This window comes from Chelonoidis abingdonii, chromosome 1, assembly GCF_003597395.2.
Source record: "Chelonoidis abingdonii isolate Lonesome George chromosome 1, CheloAbing_2.0, whole genome shotgun sequence".
In the NCBI taxonomy this organism is placed as follows: Eukaryota; Metazoa; Chordata; order Testudines; family Testudinidae; genus Chelonoidis; species Chelonoidis abingdonii.
Window position 1 is genome coordinate 336,794,861 of NC_133769.1, and position 24,854 is coordinate 336,819,714.

The 24,854-nt window shown below is 43.7% G+C and overlaps 1 protein-coding gene across 1 annotated transcript in view; it reads right to left on the reverse strand.

Moving 5' to 3' along the window:
* Positions 1-24,854, reverse strand: part of ATM (ATM serine/threonine kinase) — a 119,421-nt gene that overhangs the window by 45,594 nt on the left and 48,973 nt on the right. Inside the window, exons 27-39 of the mRNA XM_032790683.2 lie at positions 24,578-24,704; positions 23,387-23,586; positions 19,769-19,943; positions 17,594-17,758; positions 17,159-17,291; positions 14,226-14,321; positions 12,981-13,152; positions 12,368-12,509; positions 4,089-4,265; positions 3,609-3,783; positions 2,642-2,729; positions 2,015-2,170; positions 799-907 (exon numbers count right to left, since the gene is read on the reverse strand). Coding sequence (XP_032646574.1) covers positions 799-907; positions 2,015-2,170; positions 2,642-2,729; positions 3,609-3,783; positions 4,089-4,265; positions 12,368-12,509; positions 12,981-13,152; positions 14,226-14,321; positions 17,159-17,291; positions 17,594-17,758; positions 19,769-19,943; positions 23,387-23,586; positions 24,578-24,704 — 1,915 coding nt within the window. The remainder of the gene's footprint in view (positions 1-798; positions 908-2,014; positions 2,171-2,641; positions 2,730-3,608; positions 3,784-4,088; positions 4,266-12,367; positions 12,510-12,980; positions 13,153-14,225; positions 14,322-17,158; positions 17,292-17,593; positions 17,759-19,768; positions 19,944-23,386; positions 23,587-24,577; positions 24,705-24,854) is intronic.

Genomic DNA, 24,854 nt, shown 5'->3' on the forward strand with positions numbered 1-24,854 from the left:
ATTACATTCTAGTGCAATATTGTCAGACTTCCTAGACCAGAGACTCTCTAAATGCTTATGTTAAGATTTTAAAAAGCATCATCAGAATTTAGCAAATTTGATTAAAAGGCAAAAAGTAGCATAAAATTAATCGACATAAGATGTACAAGCTGACAAGCTGAAAGTTGGTGAATGTGATTTATGAAGAATGAAATATTAGTTGAGAGCGATTACTGACTCAGAATAAGTAGTAAATAGATTTGTGCAACATGACACAAATGCAGAGTATACTATTGTGTGACACCACAGCCATGCTGTTTTGATCGGAAAGCACCATTCTTGGTCATTCAAACTCACTATGAACATCCACTTGCTATATTTTATTGATATATGCAAAATCTCTCTGGAACAAAAGCTCAGTCAACAGTGACCACATGAATCAGTCCTTTTATGAGCAAAAATTGTTCCTCCGTGTTTTTATACAACTTCCTGCTACTGCTATTTCAGATGAGTTAGTGTGAGCAAGGCCTGATGTGTTCCCAAATATCCTATTCAGCTCATCAATAAAGGCAATTGAATGTTTTACTTTGAACTAGAGCTGGTAAAAAATAGTTACTCAAAAAAGTTTCGAAAGCGAGATGGGGGAGCAGGAGGGAACATTTAAGAAAAATTTTCTCTGAGTTTTGACCAGCTGGTTTCAAAACTCAAACAAGAAATACTGCTTACATTGAAAATACGTATGTTAATTATTTCATTTCATTAGGTAGGTTTATTTTAAGATTAGATAATACTTCATGTGAGGAAGGCTCTATTCCATACCTGTAAGCTTATTCCAGTTTCTTCTTTACTTTTCTCATTCAAACTGTTAATAGTTGGACTTTGGCTTTCTTCTTCAAATGTTAGATTTCTAGATGCTTTGAAAGCAGATCTATAAGAAGGGGACAAACGTTGAATTAATTGAAAATAAGTACAGGCCACAGAGATGCTAAAATAATCCCTAAAAGGGCCAGATCCCTTGTGTTTCAGAGAAGAGCTTGGCATACCTTGAAGTTAGGTTGTAGTAAACAGCCCTTCTGCTTTTAAAAGTGAATGCCACTAGATGCCAAACCAGCCCCCAATGGAAGTTAGAGTAAGTCTTGTGGTTGCTCTAACTTATGCTGATGAATAACAACTTCCAAAAGTTGCTCAGTCAGTCAGTATGGCCGGTAGTTACATCTCCACCCTACCTGAAATGAGGTATACTAGTGGTGGGCAACCTATGGCCCATGGGCCGCACACGGCCTATCAAGGTAATCCATTGGTGAGCTGAGAGACAGTATTTACATTGACCATCTGCAGGCACAGCCGCTCGCAGCTCCCAGTGGCCGCGGTTTGCTCACTCCTTTAATTCTGTGAAGTGATTCTGAGCCAAAATAAACAATTCACTACATTCAGTATTGTATCAGTGTAAAAAATAATAATAATGTATTACATAGGAAAGTTATATGCTCATTGTATATATCATTCATGTCCACACTCAGTATATTATGAGATGCTGAACATTAACACCACGCAATTCTGGGTGCCATTCTGTTTAAATTTCCCACCCCACTCCTCCATTTCTTGATATAATATAAGCAGGTAATTTGTCCTGAACTGCTAGAGCTAAAATTTAATACACTATCCTATTTGGAAGGTGAGATTTAAGACTTTTGGATGATAGAATGTATTAGTTTTTAGCTCTAGCTGTTTGCAAGATATCAGCCACTAAAATCATGCTGGAACTGAAGAGATAAGAAAGTGTTCTGGTAGGTAATCAGAATGATATGATTTTAACATCTGATAGGTACCATTCTGTCAGGGCTGGAGACACTTTGGTGTTCCAGTGCAAGTACTTTCAGGGCTATTACATTTTGCTGAGATTAAAAAAGGAAGATTTGTGTTCCTGATATATAATTCACTTTTCCTTTTCCAACAAAACACCACTGTACAAACACCCACAACATGGCCTGTTTTGACTGAAATGTGAAGAATCTGTATTCCTCAAGTATAGTACCTTTCTTGTTGTTTATCTAAGTTTATCTTGTCTGCGTAGATTTCTGTGTAGAGCAAAGCTGTGAAGTGAGCAGCACAAGATTGTGCTACCATAGCAACCTCAAGGTAATTCAAATCCAGCCAGAAACTGTTATCAAAAATGGTACCTGAAAGAGATCTAGTTAAATACAGCATTAATACTAATGTAATATATAGGAGGCCTGCCCTATAACTTAAAGCTAAACAAAAGAAATACACTAACAGTAAAGCCTATGCCAACAGGTACTGTTTTATCTCTAAAAAGAAAGAAACATATCTATACTTTGTAAGATATTTCCAGACAAAAGATTTTTAGAAACTGCATTCAGTTTAATCTACAACAACCCTTCCGAGGACCCCTATTTTCAAAGGTAATCAGAGTGCAATTTCCAGGTATATATGCAATAAAATGTCACTAGTGTGACATATTACTTTATCATATAAATACACAATGTGTATCTATTACTTTGAATGGCTTGTTTTCTTATTACAATTATTTAAGTGGTGTTCATGTACATTGTAACTCTCTCCAAGGCATCACCAAGTTTTAGTCTAGAGAGAAAAAGTAAATCTAAAATCAAAGCTAATTTTAAAAATAGATATCACTCACCTCTTTTGACTTCTCAAGTAATCAACAACATCAAGCATTGTTCGCCGAGATACTTTATCTAAACGTCCACTAACAAAGGTTTCTGGTTCTTCAATTTATATGAAAAGAGAGAGAAGTGTGAATACACGTCATAAAATGTCTGATGGTAAAAAAAGGTGTTGTTTACATTAAGATGAATGATTAAACAGTGAACAATTGCACAGACAAGATTTTCTAAATGCTGACTGGCTAAAACTGGTGTATGTTATATATCTAGTGTTAGAAACATAGGCTATATCTACTATATCTACACTACACACCACCAGCGAAGGCATGTAGTGTTCGTGTAGTTACATGCTGCAGTGAAAAGCACACCGTGTCCAAACTGCGCGTGCAGCTACACCTCAGTGAAAGGCTCTGTGGAAGGGGGGCAGCAGGAAAGGCTTCAGATGCCTTGTTGGTAGAGCCCTTCACTGCAGTGAGGAAAGACTCCGGAAGCAGGGAGCTTCTAGAATCTTTCCCTGTGGCAAGGAAAGGCTCCAGCAGTGAGGAGCTGCCAGAATTTTTCCCTCTGTGAGAGCCTTTCCTCATTGCTGGAGTCTTTTCTTGCGGTGTGGAAGGCCTGTAGCAGCTGGGAGCTGGCAGAATCTTGTCCTACTCCTGGAGTCTTTCATTGTGGCAGGGAAGGGTTGATGCAGCAGACACTACACAGGTAAAAACAGCTATGCCAACAGGGAGGCATGGCTTGGGCGAGTAGAGAGCCATGTAGGGTACTCACTCGAGTACATACCCACACCTATCAGGCATGTATCTACTCCACATGCCTATGCACTGCCTCACTGTCTACACTGGTATTTATATCAGTGCTAGGGGTGCTACTTGGGTATGTACACTATACGTCTGCTGTAAGATGTGTGCCGTGCAGATGCACCCTTAGAAAAAGAGGAGGAAACCATCACTCTTCTCCATGCCATTTTCATGTCATTACCTGAATTGGAATTTGCAGGTGTAGTTGATCTGCTGGATGAGGAGTATCTGCAACAAGTTGTGAAAAACCTCTGTATATACATGGACAGAAGATTTCGCCAAGATTCATTTGAATCATGAAGCAGGATATCACGAATCAGGTACGGGAGCAAAGTCTGACAAAAGTCCGTTTTCACCTGGAACCCACAAGCACACACAATCAGCTGCTGGAAAACACATTTCTCAGCTACTAACTATAGTCAAGGTCCACTGGCCAATATGACTCTTTTACTGTACAACAAATAAAATGAGGTTTATCAACTCATGCATATTAATATAGTATCTGAATGCCTACTAAAAGAATGCTTTGAATATTTTTTTCTATTTGAAAAAATGGTGATTTTATAACAGAAATTATCTGATATTAATAGGAGTTATGACTAAGTTTGCCACAATTATCTGTGGCAGCTGTGCACGGAAGCTATATATAAACTGAGCTCACCTCACACATTGGTTTCAGTAACTGAAGAATTTCATTTCTCACACCTCCACTGTCCAGTAATGAACAAGTCAGGTTCTTGATCCAAGTATCATGACTTACACTCTGAGGAATCCACACACTTGCATCATCTAGATTTTCTGAAGGACTCTCTCTTCCATTACTTGGTACTTCTAAAAACTAGACAGAAACAAAAATTAAATAAAAAAATGCAAGGACGTGTTCTTCTTCTAAAAAATAACCAGCATACACACAATTTGGTCCAAAAATTTAGACGAACAACAAAATTAAACACACACAATGCAGAGTCTGTCTGGATGAAAACATTTAATCAGGCTTAGTTTATATTATAAAATATATGTAATATGCTATATTAATGCATGGTTAGTTAAAATCAAAGAAATCTGGAAATAGTAATGGTAAAGTTTCTCCAGCAAGATCAAGGCCTCACTACATATCATATAAGACGGTTACTCACCTTTGTAACTGTTGTTCTTCGAGATGTGTTGCTCATATCCATTCCAGTTAGGTGTGCGCGCCGCATGCACGATCATCGGAGATTTCTACCCTAGCAACACTTGGTGTGCCGGCAGGCTGCCCCCTGGAGTGGCGCCGCTATGGCACCCGATATATACCCCTGCCGGCCCATCCGCTCCTCAGTTCCTTCTTGCCGGCTATTCCGACAGAGGGGAAGGAGGGTGGGTGTGGAATGGATATGAGCAACACATCTCGAAGAACAACCGTTACAAAGGTGAGTAACCGTCTTTTCTTCTTCGAGTGCTTGCTCATATCCATTCCAGTTAGGTGATTCCCAAGCCCTACCTAGGCGGTGGGGTCGGAGCGAGACGTTGCGGCATGTAAGATCGCCGAGCTGAAGGCGGCATCATCTCTAGACTGCTGGACCAATGAGTAGTGCGATGCAAAGGTGTGGATGGAAGACCAGGTGGCCGCGCAGCAGATTTCCTGTATGGGAACATGGGCCAAAAACGCGGCAGATGAGGCCTGAGCCCGCGTAGAGTGGGCGGTAAGATGGCCAGTCGGAACATGAGCCAAGTCGTAGCATGTCCGAATACAGGATGTCACCCAAGAAGCAATCCTTTGGGAAGATTGCCATGCCTTCATACGTTCTGCCACCGCTACAAACAGCTGAGGTGAATGCCGGAAGGGTTGGTTCTCTCGATGTAAAACGCGAGAGCCCTGCGGACATCCAGAGTATGCAGCTGCTGTTCCCCTGTCGCGATGAGTGCGGTTTTGGAAAAAAAACTGGCAGGAAGATGTCCTGATTCACATGAAAGGAGGAGACGACCTTAGGAGGAACGCCGCCGGTGTGTGTCGCAGCTGTACCTTGTCCTTATGGAACACCGTATACGGGGATCCACAGTCAAAGCTTTAAGTTCCGAGACCCGTCTAGCCGAGGTGACAGCAACTAGGAATGCTGTCTTCCAGGACAGGTACAGCAGCAGCGAGCATGTGGCTAAAGGCTCAAAGGGGGGGTCCCATGAGCCTGGCTAAGACAAGGTTCAGGTCCCAGGTAGGGGCTGGTTGTCTGACCTGGGGATAGAGTCGCTCCAAGCCCTTGAGGAATCTGGAAACTATAGGATGGGAAAAAACAGAACTGCCAGCCTCCCCAGGATGGAAGGTGGAAATAGCTGCAAGGTGCACTCTTAGCGAAGAGATCGCTAGACCTTGCTTCTTTGAGAGACCATAAATAGTCCAAGATGGTGGGGACTGATACAGCCTGCGGAGAAAGGTCCCGCTGAGTACACCAGTGACAGAAGCGCTTCCATTTAGCAAGGTATGTTGACCGCGTGGAGGGCTTTCTGCTTCCGAGCAGCACTTGTTGCACTGCGGCGGAACAACGCAACTCCGATTGGCTCAACCAGCCAGCAGCCATGCAGTCAGATGAAGGGACTGCAGGTCCGGGTGGTGTAGCCTGCCGAAGTCCTGCGTGATCAGGTCCGGGTCGAGTGCAGGGGAATCGGGTGTGACAGAGACAGGTCGAGCAGCATGGTGTACCAATGCTGCCTCGGCCAAGCCGGGAGCGATCAGGATAAGGCGGGCTTTTGTCCCTGCGCGTCTCTGATCAGAACTCGGTGGACGAGGGAAAACGGTGGGAAGGCATAACAGAAGTGGCCCGTCCACGGAATGAGAAGAACGCGTCCGACAGGGAGCCCGGGGAGACCTTGCAGGGAGCAGAACACTGGCATTTCCTGTTCTCCCTGGAGGCAAAGAGGTCTATTTGGGGAAAGCCCCACCTCCGGAAAACTGAATGGAGATGTCCGGATGGATGGACCATTCGTGCGCCAGGAAGGGACCTGCTCAGATGATCTGCGAGCGTGTTCCGGACTCCTGGGAGGAAGGAGGCTACTAGGTCTATGGAGTGGGCTATGCAGAAGTCCCACAGTAGGATCGCTTCCTGACACAAGTGGGAGGACCGCGTCCCTCCCTGTTTGTTTATATAATACATGGCCGTTGTGTTGTCCGTGAAGACTGCAACACAACGGCCCTGCAGATGGCGCCGAAACCCTTGGCATGCCAGCCGGACCGCTCTCAGCTCCCGGACATCGATGTGTAGAGTCAACTCCCAGGGCGACCAAAGGCCCTGGGTGCGCAGGTGCCCTAGGTGAGCACCCCAGCCCAGGGAGGACGCGTACGTTGTTAGGGACACAGAGGGCTGGGGAGGATGGAACGGTCGTCCTGCACACACCCGGGAGGGCGTTCGCCACCAGTCGAGGGAGCCGACAACGCTCGGCGGAATTGTCAGAATGATGTCTATGGCGTCTCTGCGCGGCCGATAGACGGAGGCAAGCCAGATTTGGAGAGGACGCATTCGCAGCCTGGCGTGCTTTGTAACGAATGTGCACGCAGCCATGTGACCGAGGAGGCCAAGGCAAGTGCGGGCAGAGGTTGTTGGAAAACACTGAAGACCTTGAACAAGTGAGACTATGGCCTGAAACCAGTGGAGGGGTAAACTGGCTGTCGCAAGGTTGGAGTCTAGCATTGCCCCGATAAACTCTATCCTCTGCGTAGGCACCAGAGTGGACTTGTCTAAGTTGATGATCAGACCTAGACGCAGAAAGAGGTCCTTGATAATGGCCACCTGGCTGATGACTTGTGCCTCGGAGGCCCCTCGGATGAGCCAGTCGTCGAGGTAAGAGAAGACGTGTATCCGACGACGGCGTAAGGCAGCAGCGACAACTACCATACACTTCGTGAACACCTGAGGGGCCAAGGAGAGGCCAAAGGGCAGGACAGTAAACTGGTAGTGTCGATGGTTTACCACAAAGCGTAGATACCTCCTGTGAGGGGGATAAATTGCTATGTGGAAATGTGCATCCTGCATGTCGAGAGCGGCGTACCAATCTCCGGGATCCAGAGAAGGAATAATGGTTCCCAGGGATACCATGCGGAACTTGAACTTTTTGATGAATTTGTTCAGTCCTCGCAGGTCTAGGATAGGTCGGAGGCCCCCTTTTGCCTTGGGAATAAGGAAATATCGGGAATAAAACCCCTTGCCCCTTAACTCCTCCGGCACCTACTCTATAGCTCCAATTGAGAGGAGCTTGTGGACCTCCTGGATGAGGAGTTGCTCGTGAGAGGGGTCCCTGAAGAGGGACGAGGAGGGGAGGTGGAAGGGAGGGGGTGAAACAAACTGAAGGCAGTATCCAAGCTCCACCCTGTGTAGGACCCAACGATCTGACGTCAACTGGGACCACGCCGGAAGGAACTGGGAAAGGCGGTTGTAGAATTGAAAGGGATCCGGGGAGGCAATTGGTACACTGCTCTCGGGCACACCCTCAAAAGTTTGGTTTGGGTCCCGGTGTTGGTTTGGTCGGACCGGAATTGTTGCCCCCTTGAGGTCCAGACTGACGTCTGCGATTATTACGACCTCTCCTTTTGGCAAAGTCTTGCCGTGGTCGAGGTAGGGGGTAAGGGTGTTGCTGTTGGGAGAGGAAGGACCGTCTTTGCGTCTGAGGCATATGCATTCCTAATGAACGCATAATCACTCTGTTGTCCTTTAGACTCTGCAGGTCTGGGGTCCGTCTTTTGTGAAAACAAGCCTTGACCATCAAACGGCAGGTCTTGTACCATATGTTGCAATTCAGGTGGCAGGCCGGACACTTGCAACCATGATATACGGCGCATGGCTATGCCCGAAGTGACCGTTCTGGCCGCCGAATCAGCGGCATCTAATGAGGCTTGTAAGGAGGTCCTAGCGACCCTCTTCCCCTCCTCCAGGAGTGCTGCAAATTCCTGGCAGGAATCCTGTGGAACCAACTCGAGAAACTTTCCGACAGCCTCCTAGGTTTTGTAACTGTATCTGCTGAGGAGGACCTGTTGGTTCGCTATGTGGAATTGGAGACCTCCCACAGAATAGATTTTTAGGTCCAACAAATCCATGCGCCGGGCTTCTCTAGATTTAGGCGCGGGGGCTTGTTGGCTGTGGTGCTCCCGTTCATTGACAGACTGTACCACCAAGGAACAGGGAGCGAGGTGCACATAGAGGTACTCAAACCCCTTGGAAGGCACCATGTACTTCCGTTCAACCCCCTTGGCTGTGGGTGGGATGGAAGCTGGGGATTGCCAGATAGTGTCAGCTCTAGCCTGGATTGAACGGATGAATGGGAGAGCCACTCGGGTGGGTGTCTCCGTGGACAAGATGCTAATCACCGGGTCCTCCACCTCTGGGACCTCCTCTACTGGCAGGTTGATATTTTGGGCGACACGCTGCAGAAGGTCCTGGTGTGACCGGAGATCAGTCGGAGGTGGTCCCGATGATGACGTCCCCACTACTGCCTCATCCGGGGAGGAGGAAGATGACAGCCCCGGGACAAGTGGGTCCTGCACTGACGCCTGGTCTGGGGGAACCTCCGGCTCCGGAAGGTCATGCGGTTCCGGTGCGTGAGCACTGGTTTCCTCTGTGTCAGCGGGGAGAGGTCAGCTGACGGTGGCCTCGGACACACAATGCTCTGAGTGACCGAAGCGCGATGGGCCAGTCGGTTCACCTTGGGCTTGATGATATGTCCAAGATGTCCAAAAGGACCACTGATGATGTCCATGGTCCAGGCCATGAGCATGCGTCTCCGAGTCTCTGTAGGAGGCACTGTCCGCATGGGAGGAGACGGATGGGTGACGCGAGAGCAACGGAGGCGCTGAAGTCGCTTAGACCAGGTCTCTGCGTCCACTGGAGCCCTGTCTACGCAGTAGCGGCGAACTGTACCGAGAGTCGTAACGGTGCCGGAAGCGGGACCGGGACCTGCGACCAGTGCGGTGCTGGGACATCGACCGGTGCCTCTCATTGCCATGCCGAGACCGGCTGCGAGAGGTACGGCAGTGCCGGGACCTGGACCGGTGCCGAGAGTACCGCAATGGAGACCGGGATCTCGAGCGGTGCCGCGAGTACGACTGGTGCTGAGAGCGGGAGCGATGTCTGGATCGAGAGCGTCCGCGGGACCTGGATCGGGACCGGCGGCGTTGCACAGTGTCCGGCGAAGATGGCCTCATCATGGCAGGCTTGCCCAGTGACTGAACAACCCACACTGGCGGAGCCGGGGGTTGGGGCAGCTCATGCTCCGTCAGAGCGATTAGTTCCCGAGCCGTGGAGAAAGTCTCCGGCGTCGAGGGCACGACGAGCTTGACTACAGCGCGCGCTGGGGAGCTGGTAGGCACCGGACTCAACGGCTCCTGAGAGACCGGAATCAACAGTGCAGAGGCAAGCGGTGCCGCAGCAGTTGACGGTGCCGGGCGGTCCGCCTTAGATGTACGCTCCGACTGCAGCGCAGATGCTGGTGCCGCAGGAGCCTTGTGCCTCTTGGTCCTCGGGGAGAGGGATCGGTGCCTGCCAGAGGGTTGAGCCGGTGAAGGCTGGTGCCGAGGAGTCTTCACTGGAAATGTGCGTTCCGGTGCAGAGGGAGCACTCGTCTCCGGTGCCGGAGTCAGTGCCAAAGATGGAGGATTTAGACCTGCCTCCATCAAGAGTTGCTTGAGGCGAATGTCCCGCTCTTTCTTCGTCCGGGGCTTGAACACCTTGCAGATTCAGCACTTGTCCGCAAGGTGGGATTCTCCCAGACACTTTAAACAGGAGTCATGCAGATCTCCTGTGGGCATTGGCCGATGACAGGCCGCGCAAGGCTTGAAGCCCGGTGAACCGGGCATGGGCCCCGGTACCGGGGGAGGAGAAGGGGCTAGCCCAATGAACCCTCTGAACTATACACAACTACTATAAACTAACTAATAATATAAAAAAAGTTAACGAGAGAACTATGGAAAACTAACTATGTACACAATAACTATATAAACGAGCGAAGAGCTAGGGAGGTGGAGATCAGCTAAGCCGCGCTCCACTATTCCAACGACCGACATGGGCGGTAAGAAGGAACTGAGGAGCGGATGGGCCGGCAGGGGTATATATTGGGCGCCATGGCAGCGCCACTCCAGGGGGTGACCTGCCGACCCACCAAGTGTGGCTAGGGTAAAAATCTCCGACGATCGTGCACGTGGCGCGCGCGCACCTAACTGGAATGGATATGAGCAAGCACTCGAAGAAGAATTTAGGTTGCAAAGTCGAGAGCTTGAATGCTAGGAAATGCTTGATTTACAGTTGCTCATGCAACCTTATTTCTGCCCCTTTGTACTTCCATCATGTGCACTGAATTAGGCAGCAGTCTTGTGGAAAAAATAGTATGTGATCAAGTAAATAAGGACTATTATCCATAGGCAGCAGGTTATATGGGCTCGAGGTGCCCGGGTTCCAGGAATATTAAGGGCTGGGGGCCCTGCTCCAGCAATATTTGGAGCTGGGTCTCTCCCTCGGCCCCGCCTGGATCAGGTTCCGGTCCCGGCCCCTGCGGATCTTCCCCACCACCCTGCCGCGTCCCTGCCTGGAGTGGGTCCCGGCTTCCGCCTTCCACCCCTCCCCCTGCATCCCCCCTCTGTGGCTCGTGCTGCCAGAGAACGGCTCCTGGCAGAACTGCTGTCTGCTGCCCCAGGGTCTTAGCGCCTGCCATCCGCTAATGGCAAGTCAGGCAGCCCTTACCCTGCTCTTCTACCCTAGCCCTGAGCCTCTCCAACGCCCCAAACCCTTCATTCCCAGCCAGAGCTCTCATCCCTCTGCATCCTGATCCTCTTCCCCAGCCAGAGCCCTCATCCCCCTGCACCCTAATTGTCATCTCCAGCCAGAGTCCTCATCCCCCTGCACCCTAATCCTCATCCCTCCGCATCATGAACCCCTCATCCTCAGCCAGAGCCCTCATCCCCCTGCACCCGAATCCTCAGCCCCAGCCAGAGCCCTCATCCCCCTGCACCCTAATCCTCTGCCCCAGCCCTGAGCCCCCCCCACAGCACAAACCCCTCATCCTCATCCTCAGCCCCAACCCTCATTCCCCTGCAACTTGAGCCTCTGCCCCAGCTCTGAGCCCCCCCGCATCATGAGCCCCTCATCCTCAGCCCCAACCCTCATTCCCCTGCAGCCTGATCCTCTGCCCCAGCGTGCACCACCTCCCCCTTCCTACACCCCCTCCCCCAGCCGAGCCTGTACCCAAACTCCACCCCAAAGCCTGCACCCCTCACCCCCTCCTGCACACCCCACTGCCTGCCTTAGCCCAGAGCCTGCACCCAGCACCCAAACTCCTTCCCAACGCCTGCATACCCACCTCCTGCCCCAGCCTGGAGCCTGCACTCAGTACCCAAACTCCTTCCCAAAGCCTGCACCCCTCCTGCACCCTAATCCCCAGCCCAGGACCTGCACCTCAGACCTTCCCCCAGAAACCCTGCCCAGAGCCTTAGGCAGGTGGAGGCGGAGTTTGAGGGGGCGGAGTTGAGGGGGTGGGTTCTGGGCACCACCAAAATTTCTACAAACTTGCCTCCCATGCTATTATCATAATGCATACATACAGAACTTCCTGATAACAAGGCTGTGGAGTACTTTCACAAAAAAGGTAATAGGAGCCCCACAGCATGCTCTGTTTGGAACTAAACTTGATCTTGTAAACATTTCACTTAGAATCAGGTCTTTTAGTTAATGGGATGATTCACTGTAGTAAACATAAGGTAGAAAAATAAGCATTTGCAAAAATCAGTCCCTCGAGAAAGTATAAGAGGTAGGAAAGACGTATGAAAGGAACTAATACTGTACTGGCAGGAAGAGCGGGACTATCTTAAGGATCTTTTCCATCTCTAGATTCTGTAACACTGGTCTTCAGAAATTTTTACAGATCAATATTTGTTTTTATATTTTCTGTTCTCATTACCCTGAACTGCACAAAAATAAATAAAAGAAATACCTTCTTTCGAGACATTCTGAAAGGATGGAGATATATTAACATGGGATCAGCTTTGTTTTTGTAAACCTCCCAAAATTCATTACCAGCCTTGGTGGCTAAAATGTTTTTCAAACAGGCAGCAGCAGCAGATCGAACACCAATACTGAAAGATAAGCATATCTGAGTAACAGATTCTTTAATAATTTAACATAACCCTATGAAGTCTATGTTAAAAAAGTATGTATATCAAAGATCATTCTAAAGGTACCCGACACTGATGAGCCATAGGATGTGAATTAATGGTGTGTGTTACAAAAGAGACTGCAAATATTTACTCTAACACAAAAAGGCCCTAACTGGCACTGGGCAACAAGATCATTTAGCTAGAATCCACACCCAGCCCCTGACTAGAGGCATTCTAGAACACCACAGATTGATTGGAATATGAGTAATCTGAACCTCAAAGTGGATCATTAGTAGCGAGTTAACAGATTGTTGCTTGTGTGCAGGTATTAAATAAAATTATGAGATAGAAGGCAGAAAAACTCAAATATTGACTAGAAAACCTTCTTACAACAATAGCTACTTTTTTTCACTGGTGTTCATTTAAGCAACGAATCAAATGTACACTTACCAATCATCTATTAAAGCATTATTTATTAGAGTTAGCATTATGAAGACCCACTGAAGTTCTCTATCTTCAAATAAGTCAACTGCTTTAGAATAGACTGCATTTTTACTATGTTGCAGAGTTATGGTGGAGAAATCTATAGGACCCAGTTCTCCCAAACAACTTCCAACAGCCTCTGCAAATACAAATATTACTTTTATAGTCTCCAAATAGTAGAAGAAAGAGCTTTATTTTTTTTTTAGCTGTGTATACGTGTGTGTGTGTGTGTGTATAAGCATACATATTTTACATACAGTTTTATATGAGTCATGTTGGCCTTTCAACATCTCATGTTAGTAGAAACTCAGGGCATGCCTACACTACAAATTTAAATTTCTCAGTAAGTTTTTATGTTAGTTGAGCCCAGAAAACCTTGGAGCTGCCAAGTCTTGGTGCAATGCCCAGACTCCTAGCAGGGAGCCTCGGTGGACCTGGGCTTTCCACGGGGAACCCAGGCAGCAGTCCAGCTGGGAGGCAGAGGGCAATCGGGAAACGAGTGGGGAGCTGGGTATGCACAGCCTGTCTCAGAGTGGGGAAACTGGGCAGCGGCACGGCTGGGAGTTAGGAATCCAGGGGCAGCTGGGATTTAGCTGGAGCCCCAGACCCGCCATGGAGTGGCTGCTTGCCTTTCTTGTCAATTTCACAGTGCAAGGACATGCACTGTTGTAAACAGAAGGAGATAGACAGACATATGTCTATTTCCTTGCTGCATTCATACAATCCATATTTGTGAGAACAGATTTTGGCTTTAAAGTTTTGACATGTCCACATTCAGCTGTAGCCATGAAAATTCTAGATCTTCTAAAATATATTGTATAACATTTCTTTTGCCATCGCCAAGATGAGAAGAGACATTCTGCAGACATAAGGGTTGGGCTCTGATGCAAATTTAGCAAATTCTTAATAGAAATATATTGCAGGAATGACAAATGTATAGTTTTGTTTTCAGAAGTGCTGAGCAATGCCAGCTCCCATAATAGCTATTGGAGTTGTGGGTGCTCATCAGCTCTGAATACCAGGTTTTTAGTTTTTCAGATGAAGAAGATCTAAATGCCTGGTTTACCACTACATACTAGATGTTTAAGTGAACAGCACTAATTTCAGCATCATGGGAAACATTTTGCAATTGCCAAAGATTAAAATAATTGTCATTTAGAGATACTAGTGCTAGTGTAGAAGATATACACACTCATGAGCAAAATTACTTACCTAAAACTGCCTTTTCACCTGTATGATTAACTGCTGTCTTGGCCAGTTGTAGCAAGCTCACCACCAACTTTACTATGACATAGTCTTGGGGTTTTTCTACCATTTAGAAGAAAAAAGGAAAGCATTAATATCTATTCCATGTCTATTTGTAACACACAAATTATACTACTTGTAATTCTATTTCAACTAAGATCTCAAAATGCATTCTGAACATTAAAGGAGATAGTTATCGGGTCAAATTTGGTACATAAAAGCTTTTATAAAATGTAACACAAACAAAAATGTTTCCATACTTTTAAAATCATCACTTCTTGAACCAACTTTTGCATATTACTTATTTAGTCATAGGATTCCCCAGAACTAAAATTTTTTATATATATTAGTTCCAGGATTTTATAATGGAAAAGCAAACAGACTTCTAATTTTACCTTTGATAGCTGCATATATTAAATATTATCATGAGACAACTAAATTGGTATTTGCAGCATAGCATGATGTCATAACAACTGACTCATCATATTTTACTGCAAGAAAATACAGTCAATGTCTGGGATCTTCTGGTACTTATTACCTTCCTCTACAGTAAGCCGTTCCTCTATTAGATTTGTCTGAAACTTTTCATGTTTTTTAAACAATGTATTGATTTTGTATTGAGGCAAGAGTGACTCAAACAAGGAGGAAAAAGAGGAATTTATCCAATCATGGAAAACATATGGGAATTCAGGGCCAGATACAGAAACGTGGTCAAAAATATTGAAAACCTACAGTAATTTAAGCTGCTTTTCTTCCCTCACCTTCTCACATTTCCAGCACCCTTTTTTGTTATTTTTGGAGAGATTTAAAACATGATAATGGCCTAAAGAACTAAAGGCGGAAGGTAGGGAGGAGGAAGGGGATGCCTGAAACATCATCCATCAGGGAGAAAGTGGTATAGATAATAGTTATGTTACTTCATGAATCTTTTTTATTTTTAAGAAAAAACTGAATCCATGGTACAAAGGCACATTCAGCTGTTTACTTTTTTAAAAAAGCATTAATTTAAAATTGTTAAAGATCACAATTCAGTTTTTAAAATTCAAAGTAGCTATGGACAAACTACCAAAATGTCCAGTCCACATTTCTGTTCATAAAAGGGCAGTTGGTTGATTCATATTTCAAACTTAACAGTAGTGATTTTATTAAGTTGTTATAGCTAGTTGTGGGTGTGCAGTATATCCTATTAAGGAACTGCAAAGTGCTTAACACAACAGGGCGTTCCACTCAGCTGAAGCCTCAATGTGCTTCTGTAACACAAACAGATTAATAATAAATAATCATCATTACAGAAATGCAGGGCTGGAAGGGCCTTGAGAAGTCAGCCATTCCCCCATGTTGAGGTAGGATCAAGTGAACCTAGGCCATCCCTGACAGATGTTTGTCTAACCTGTTCTAAAAAACCTTCAATAATAACCCCAGTGACAATAATTAAGGTAGTAAGCCAGTTTCTAGTTTATCCCTGATCTCCTGTAACTTGCACAAAAAAATCTGCTATCAGCCTGCAATTTCATAGTCTTCATTTTAGGCTAGAGGATTTAAAAAACAAACAAACAAACAAATAAACAAAACAAACACTGAAGGCTAATTGGACAAGCCATGGTTACCTTACAGGACTTTAAAAACGTGTTTTAACATTTTTTGGTCAACTCATAATTCAGGAACAGCTTGGGCTCTAAGATTTCACACTTCAATGACACACTCATGATGAACTCTGAAAACTAAGTGTTAGGTCTTATTTAATCTTAAGGAATTCCAATATTTTTATAAACGAATCCATATATTTTAAATTCTGTTTTGCAGACTTTGTGAAATCTGTATTAAACACACCAAAGTTGACAGTGTCCACAGGAAATATTATACAGCCCACAAACAGTCTCCTGGAAGTTTGATACAATTTATAAGAGCTACCATGAAATATTAAAACTATTATAGGCAGAACTGTTAGCACTGCCTATTATAAAGGCTGTCTGACATTTCCCATTATAAGATCCTATTTTCAATCACTTATAACTTTGCCAAACGTAGCTGTTTGGGCTGTAATTTTCCATGTCAGGTGTCTGCCTCAGGGTGAATGTTTTGGGGTTTTGGGGGGAAAATTTCAGTCATTTCCAAGAACAAGACTAGGGGAAACATTAATGTCTAGTCCATGTAAAAAAAAATCTGGCAACCTTTTTATGAACAGCTCTAGCATCCCACATTCTTTGGAGCCAGGAACTTTGGCAAGGGGGTGACCTCTGTCTCAGTGGTGTGTCTTTTGCTATCTCTGTGAAAATTCACTCAAATTTGGCCAAGTTATAAGCCTTTGAACAACTGCAGGTTCACACACGCTCAATGGAGATTTCTATTTTAGCAGCTAAAATCTGTAAAGATTCCATCTTCAAAGAGCACACTCGAGCAGTTCATAGTTCTTACATGTGATCGGATTGTGCATGCACCATGCCCCCAGAGTGACTGAGCACACTCCAGCAGTGAATTGCTGCTCTGGGCCAAGGTGGGCATCAGAACTGAGCCTGTCTCTGCTGGGCTCTTTGGCTCCCCGCTTCTGGCGTCCAGGGAGTGTGGAAGAAGAAGATGCCTGATTTTAATTTAGAGGGGAAAACAGCTGGACTGAGTCAAAGGAAAGGAGAAGATTGGGACAAGGAGCCTGGTGAGATGATAGTGAATGTATTCTGCTCATATATACAAATATACCTACAAAAAAGCAGGTGTAGTTATATCACTCATATGGCATTATGTATTGTATAATACTCACTAAGAGAAATTTCACAGTTTGCATCATAATTTATATAATACATATCAGTCTGGTGTATGTGTGAAATTACACCAGTGTTATTTTACTGATCAAAAGAATACATCATGTAGAGGAAGAAATGAAGCATGGTATCAGAAGTTTGTACCCTGGAAGTTTTTCATGAGATCCTTCATCTGATCTTTATGTTGTTCCAGTTGTTTGCGTAAATCATTTAATCCTTCAAGTCTTGCAAATGGCAGTGAGTCACAGAAACTTACTGATAAGAAGTGGTTAATTTCCTGTAAAACAACATTTTTGTAATAAGTATACACTACATATACTGTTTTACGTGGAGAAATGGTTCTCAAAAGGTATTTCACTGCAATGTGAACACCAACAGATATGAAATGTACACAAGAATTGAAAGACAAATAAATTGATTAGCTCCTAAAACTAGGGATAGAGTGAGAAAAATCAAGATGTCTAATTTAAGGGGAAATAATCTTTCTATTCCCTATCATAAAGTCAGTACATTTGCCTCAGCTGAAAGGGACCCATTACCATGACTGTGCCATGTAGCCCAAATGAAATAGTTTATTACCTCCAAAAGTGAAAATGCTCCTTTACCATATTTGATTTTCTGCTGAGTAGCACGCAAATCTTTAAAAGCAGGATGCTCAGGAAAAGGATCTAAATGTTTGATTGTTTGGTACAAGTTTTCATTATCCTTGTTATCTATCACTAGGTACTTCAACAAGCCTAGGACCTGAATATTAAATAAAATTTATTAAAAAAAAAAAAGAACAGCTTAATCAGAAAAAAGGCTCCTCAAGCCAAGCACAATATTCTATGAAATAACATTTATGCATTCTATACAGACTAAATTCTTCCAAATGGATAATTGAATGTAACCAAAAATTCATAAACTATGTGTTTTACATTACTGCATGTTTTAAAGTGTTTAAAAATATTCACGGACAATATAATATTTGTTTGCAGCGTTACTGTAAGCCATGTCATTCCCAGGATGCTAGAGGAACAAGGTGGATGAGGTAATATCTTTTATTAGACCAAGTTCTGCTGGTGACAGAGACAAGTTTTTGAGCTTGCACAGAGCTCTTCTTCAGGTCTAAGTATGTTTCCCAGATCTGAAGAGCTCTGTGTAAGCTCAAAAACTTGTGTCTCTCACCAATGGAAGTTAGTCCAATAAAAAGATATTACCTCACACACCTTGTCTTTCTAATGTAATATCTGTAATTTACTGAGGCTTAAAATAGAGATAGGATAATAGTGAAGTAACTGATACAAAAATTCTATAATTTAACTATTTATTTGATTTTCTTACTGTTGAAAGCTATAATATTTTGCATTATTTGGTTGACTTACTTTGCTGTTAATCTGAATGCCTAAGAGTGTTACTAGAATAAATTAAATATTAATAAGGCTGGGGTATGTCATGCTATCACAGATTTTGCAGTTTTTGCTGTTTTTATTTAAGTTTGGCTGCTTGGCTGCTTAAAAGTCCACTGCAGAACTCCTTTAAATATTTTTTAAAATTAAGTTACTAGCTCTCTAAGTGCAAAGAAATTCTTCCAAAAGTGACCCAAGTGTAACAAATTTGGTACTATTAGCCTAAAAATTACCAATATACAGTGCTTCTGCAGAGGTTCCTGTATTTTATATAAAGATATAAGATGACAGGAGAACTGTAAAGCAATGTAATTTAGGAATTTATAATATGCTTTATTATAGTAAGACCTAGAATTATTTATATGAGTTTTGTTAACGTTCTATGTGTATTCGGATTTTTGTATTTGAATGAATTTATTGTGGTTTTGGTACATTTTAATTAAATCATCACATATTATATTTGGGAAAAAAATTGTGCTGTTGTCTTAGGCTTTTTTTTGTTTCAGCTAAATCATGGGCTGTATTTTTTGCCATGACAAAACTGTAATTTTCCCAATTTATTGCCATGACAATCCTTAAATATAAACAAAACTGCGCAGACAACAATACTGCTCTCTCCGTTGACCAAGAACTTGCATGCTAAATTTCAGCAAAAAGGACAATTTCACAGGAAGGCACAAACCTTGAATACAGGGTTTGGAGAGCAGAAATGCTGCAATAACCTTAACTATGGAGATGCAAATGCATCTTTACTGATAGTTTGCTTTAAAGCCATTAAGCAACCAAAACACAGAACTGAATATTTGCCAGTCCGAAATATCCAGACATGGGGTAGTCAGTAGGTGGACTGCAGGCCAAATCTGGACCACCAGACACTTTTGAAAGGACCCTGAAATCTTTTTATTTACTTATCATTATTTTCTCTGGAGTATGGACCTTGACCAAGAAATCTGGAACTTGGCAAAAATAACTGACTACCCCTTACCTACGCTAACAACATCTCTACATAGAAAAATGCAGTCTATACACATCTATATCTGAAGTAAAGTTCTATTCATATATTTCCCTTCAATAGTGGTTTGTGCTACAGGACTAAACAAAAGATGTCTAAGAAGCAGAAATGTAGTAAAAGCTGTACTTTTCTTCGTAAAAAAGGCCATTAAACAATCTTATGAAATAACTGACAACTGGAAACAAATGAAAAAATCTGTGATGTAACTCTAGAGGATATAGAAAAAGGTGACTAAACATTATGTTTAAAACACAGATAGAAGTATTAGTTATAAAAATGTTGACTTGAACTAACTACAAAAGCCAGGAGGCATATAATAAAGAAAAGCAATGAGTGCATCTTCTGAAAAGCTACCTGCTTCTGAATTTCAGGCTGGTCCCTGACAAGAGGTATTAGTGTTCCAACAACAACATGAAGATGATTCTCGAGGGCATCCTTACAATATGTGACTGCTGCGTGGCAAACAAGATTTAGAAGGTCACAGCAGAGAGAAAAGCTGCGCATGGACATGTCTCTGCCAAGACTGGGTCTGCCATGGGGGGAGGAAAAAAAGTTAGAGCAATTAAATTAAAAAAACAAATATTTCCATTGTCAAAGTACTAACACTTTGCATGACAGGAAGAAATGGGGGAGGGAGCATGTCTACATCATATTTAAAAGGCAGTGATTTCAGTCTTAAAATGGTTGACCCAATCATCACAGGGATTTAGATTTCTGGATTGAATAGTACCAAATCCCCAAGTCCTTCCATCATTGTTACATATGCTAAATTTAGCCACCGTCAATATGGTTTAATTCAACAGAGTCAAATAAGAGTGAAAAAGAAACAGATCATCTCCTCTAGGGAGGAAAAAAAAAGGATATAGACTGTCACACATTAAAGGTAATGGATTTTGTTGTAAGGTGCACTTGAGTGGGGAATTCTCTGATCACATCCTCCCTTTTGTGTAGTGGATGTGCTGTTATAACAGCTCCTGTATTCCTGTGGAATCTGCCACAATACATTGAATTTGTCACATCACAGAACCATACTCTAGAATCTAGATAGTCTATGGGAGTTAAGGCACCCAACTCTCACTGAAATTCTTAGAGTCCTTTGAAAATTCCAGACTAAGCTATCACTAAATACAAATACATATGCTTCTAGCCTTTATAGATTTGAAGATAATCATGTCAAATGTAAACTGAGTTTAAGCTGACATGGTGATCGTTTTCTGAGTGTGCAGACAACCCAAAACAATGTTAATTGACTCATTCATCACTACAGATTATTCCCTCTAAAATCTAAAGATAGCAATTTAAAACATTGCACTCCTGACCATTTTAGCTGAAACATCCAAATGATGTGTTTAGTCCCACAATACCAAATTGCTTTCCTCACCTCCTCAGTTGCCAAAAGCATCAGCTGTTCCCTACTCACCTACTAAAACCTCCTGCTTAACCCTGAGCCTCTACAATGAAGTTATACGTTGTCAACACAAAAATCTGCAGATATTAAAAATTGAAAATGTGAGAAAAGTGTAAAATAAATATTATGGGCTACTGTACTGATAATTTATTCACTTTCAGAATTAACTGGTTAATATTCTCTATTTTTAAATTTAATGGAAGCTGTCCAGCAGACTGCAGGGACCTTGTCACAGAATTTAGCTCCAAGCTTGCAAACTTCTGCACTGCTAACTTGCACGAGTTCATGAGGGAGAAGAAATCACGTTATTTATCAAGGAAGAGGACAGACAGAGAGAATAAACAAAACAGAAGTTATCTTAGTCACGGAGCTTTCTCCAAAGGCTGTTGGGGTGCAAAAGGAGAGGTAAAGCCCAGGCATTAAAGAAGCTAATGTGGTGGCAGAAGGGAGTTAGCGGGTAAAGAAAAGAAGGCAGAGTACAAGTTGAGAAGTCGGCAGAAGGAAGTTAATAGACTGACATCATGGGGAAAGGGAGAGTACTGTTTAAACAGGGCAAGTGGTGGGCAGAGAAAGAATTCAGAGATAAATGAGTAAGAAAGCAGGATTTGTTGAAAACTAGACTATAAAAAATGTCTATGATTTGAATAATATTCTGGGTTAGTGAAATACCCTTATACTTTGTTATATTAGCAGACAGCATTGCAATCTCAAACATTCCTTGGAGTAGCAACATTGGAAGCTTTACAGAAAAAGGCAGAAGAGGAGATTTACCAAAAGTTAAGTTCACAATGAACGTGCTTGCATAATACTGGCTGTTTTCTGATTAACTTTGCTTTGGTATCAAGTAGCAAATTTTAGTTTTGTTGCGAAGTTGTGTGTCATTTCGAGCCATATACTCAACAGATTTACTAACATTTAAATGATCAAAATGTCAAGAGAAGTCAGCCTACAAGAGACTGAAATTCAACAAACAGACCCATCTTCCACAGTCCAATAAATAGGGCTGCACTCAGGGAAGACCTATAACAAGGGTGACCAGATGTCCCATTTTTAAAGGGACAGTTCCCATATTTAGGTCCTCCTGCAGGTGTCCAACTTATTCTTAAAAACGGGCAAACTGTCCCGTATTTTCTCTCTCCCCCCATCAATAATGGTGGGTCCTCCTGCTGGCTGGATCCCTGCTCGCCAGCCACCTGAGCAGTGAGCGGGGGATCCAGTGGCTAACGATAGGGGTCTGTGCGCAAGGCTGGTGGCGGGGCAAAGCTGCAGTGTGTGGGGGCGGCTGTTCCCTCTGCTGGTCCCTTAGTGCAGCCCCCGCTGTGCGCCAGCTCTCGGCCAGCAGGGCCCCGTCCCCCACCCTGTTTCTGGCTGACACTGGCTGCATGCTGCGAGCTGCGGTGGCTGGTGTGTGCGGGCAGGCGCCAGGCAGCAGCTGGCTACATGTTGCCTCTGTTGCCCACCCACTGGCCCTTTATGTGCTTCCCCTCTTGCTGTCCGCTCCCTGCTTTGCCCCTTCACCCCCGCAACCCTGCTGCTCCTCCATATCTCCCTAGCCAGAGCCCATCCTGCTCCCAGTGCTGTAAGGAGAACTAGCCCCTGGATGGAGTGCTCAGTTCACCAATAGCCTGGCCAGCAGCCTCCTTCCTTCCCCCACTGCCTCTGGCTGGGCTGGCTCCCCGGGGAAGTTCAAGACCCTCCAGCTCAGGACACTGGCCAGGAGGAGCCAAGCCCTGCATGTGCCAAAGCCCCGTGCAGCATTGTCATGGGAAAGCCTCTCTGCACCTCAGCTAAGCTCTGGAGTGGAACAGGGGAAGCGATTTCCAGCCTGGTCATGGCCTGACCCTGCAGGCTCCACAGCAGCCCCCCGGGCAGGAGCTTAGCACCCTCTTCACCTGTCTTCCCTGGTCCTGCCCCCAGGGAGTGTGGGTCTGCTCCGTCCCCCAGGCACATTTTCCGCTGAGCCACCTCTCTGGCTGGGTTCGTTAAAGCCCCTGCAGTCAGGTTCCCTGAGCCCTGATGCACAATGCATTCTAAAGGGCTTAACCCCTTCCAGCCTGCGCTGTAGCCAGGGGATAGGAGGCAGCTGGGTTATTTCACTGGCCAGCAGCAGCCTAGAGGTGTTAGCTGCCTTTCAACACTGTTACATTCTTATATTATGTTCTTATGGTTCAAGTAATTTTATCAGGTGTCCAATATTCAGCATAGGGAAATATGGTCACCCTACCTATAATCAATCCCTAGTGTGACACTAACATCGGTTTTACACTAGCTTCTACATAGATGGTATAACAGCTACTAGTGGTACTAGCACTGGAATAGGTTACAGCACTGCAATGGGTTACCTAGGGAGGTGGTGGAATCTCCTTCCTTAGAGGTTTTTAAGGTCAGGCTTGACAAAGCCCTGGCTGGGATGATTTAGTTGGGAATAGTCCTGCTTTGAGCAGGGGGTTGGACTAGATGACCTCCTGAGGTCCCTTCTAACCCTGATATTCTATGATTCTAAAATATGTGGATAACTGTGAGAAGGCAAAAAAGCAAGGATTAGAAGACAATCATGTATTTACCTGCTGTTGATGTAGTGAATCAGGGTATATATTATATCTCGAAGAACAAAAGCCCATGCTCCTCCTAAACCATCCTTTATCTCTTTAAGTAACAAGTTAACAAATAAGTAATAAATTATAAGAATCCTGTGTTTTTTGTAAATATTGTTTGTATCAGCTGCTTGTTTGCAAATGGCTAGTAAGATTTTCTGGAATGAATCCTGAAAATGAATGAAAACACCAAGTGAAAAGCCACCTCTCACATAACAGCAAAATTAAGTTATTTTAACTTTAGGAAAAAATGTAAATATACGACAAGTTTTATATTTCCGAGTCATATATAAATGCATGTTTATTTCAAAACGCTGGAAAATGCACTGTAGAGACTAGTCGTACAAGGAATAAGGGTGCCGACTGGATATCCCTACAGGTTTCTTCTAATTTTAGTTTCCATGACTTTGTGCAAAAAACTGCTTTTTGTTTTCCTGAAAACAAAACACTGAAGGCAGTTTTCATCATTGATTTAAAAAAAATACAGTGTAAAAATGTAAGATTGTTTTAACAGAACACATACATATAGTAAAAAGTAAACAGGCACCAAAAAAAACAATATATGCAGAGCTTTTGTGAATTTGTGCATGGCTATGCTACATTCTGAAAACATATATTCCCCCATTTAGTATAAAACAACTAAATATTAGTATGTTTTTCTCCAATCTATAAACAACATAAAGGAGAACAGTCATACTTCATGTGAAGCAAACATGTCTAAGCATAAGGACGTAGAAGTCCACACTGTCAGCAGGGGGAGTAATTATTTATACTTAAATATACTGTATCATGATCTGATGTAATTCTTTAGCTAGTATGTGACAGAAATAATGTCAATCTAACCTACAGTTTTATTTAGTGTACATAAATCCCTCCCCAACTTGATTTATTTTTAAAACTTTGGCCCTGTCTTTCTTTCACTTTTTTTTTCTTTTAAAAACTAATCTTTCATGCGTGTAACATTCATAAAGTTACCGTGGTCTTTCATTTAGGGACATTTGTCTTTTTTCTGCTGCTAATAGAAACATAAGGAGATTCCCTAAAATTATACTGGAAAGTTTTTTCTTTGTTGGCATGCTCTGACAATTTACAAATAAAAAATAAACGTAATTAAAAGGAAATCTTTTAACAATGAACAAAAAGGAAAAATCACATACTTACAGGATTTTTAGAAAGTACAGCTACAATACTTTTTAACTTGGTTTTGTGACAACTGCTAATATAATCCAAGGTTGCCATGATCACATAAGATGGAAAATGAGGAGGATTAGGAGCAGGGTCTAGTTCCCTGAATGAATTAAAAAATACAGTAAGACAAGACTTTCAAAAACTTGTTCAGAGATCAAGGTTATGGACGCTTTAAATGGATACATATATAACATGTTGCATGTTGCTGACTTGGTTTCACCCTGATAAGGCAAGAAAAAACTGCTATATA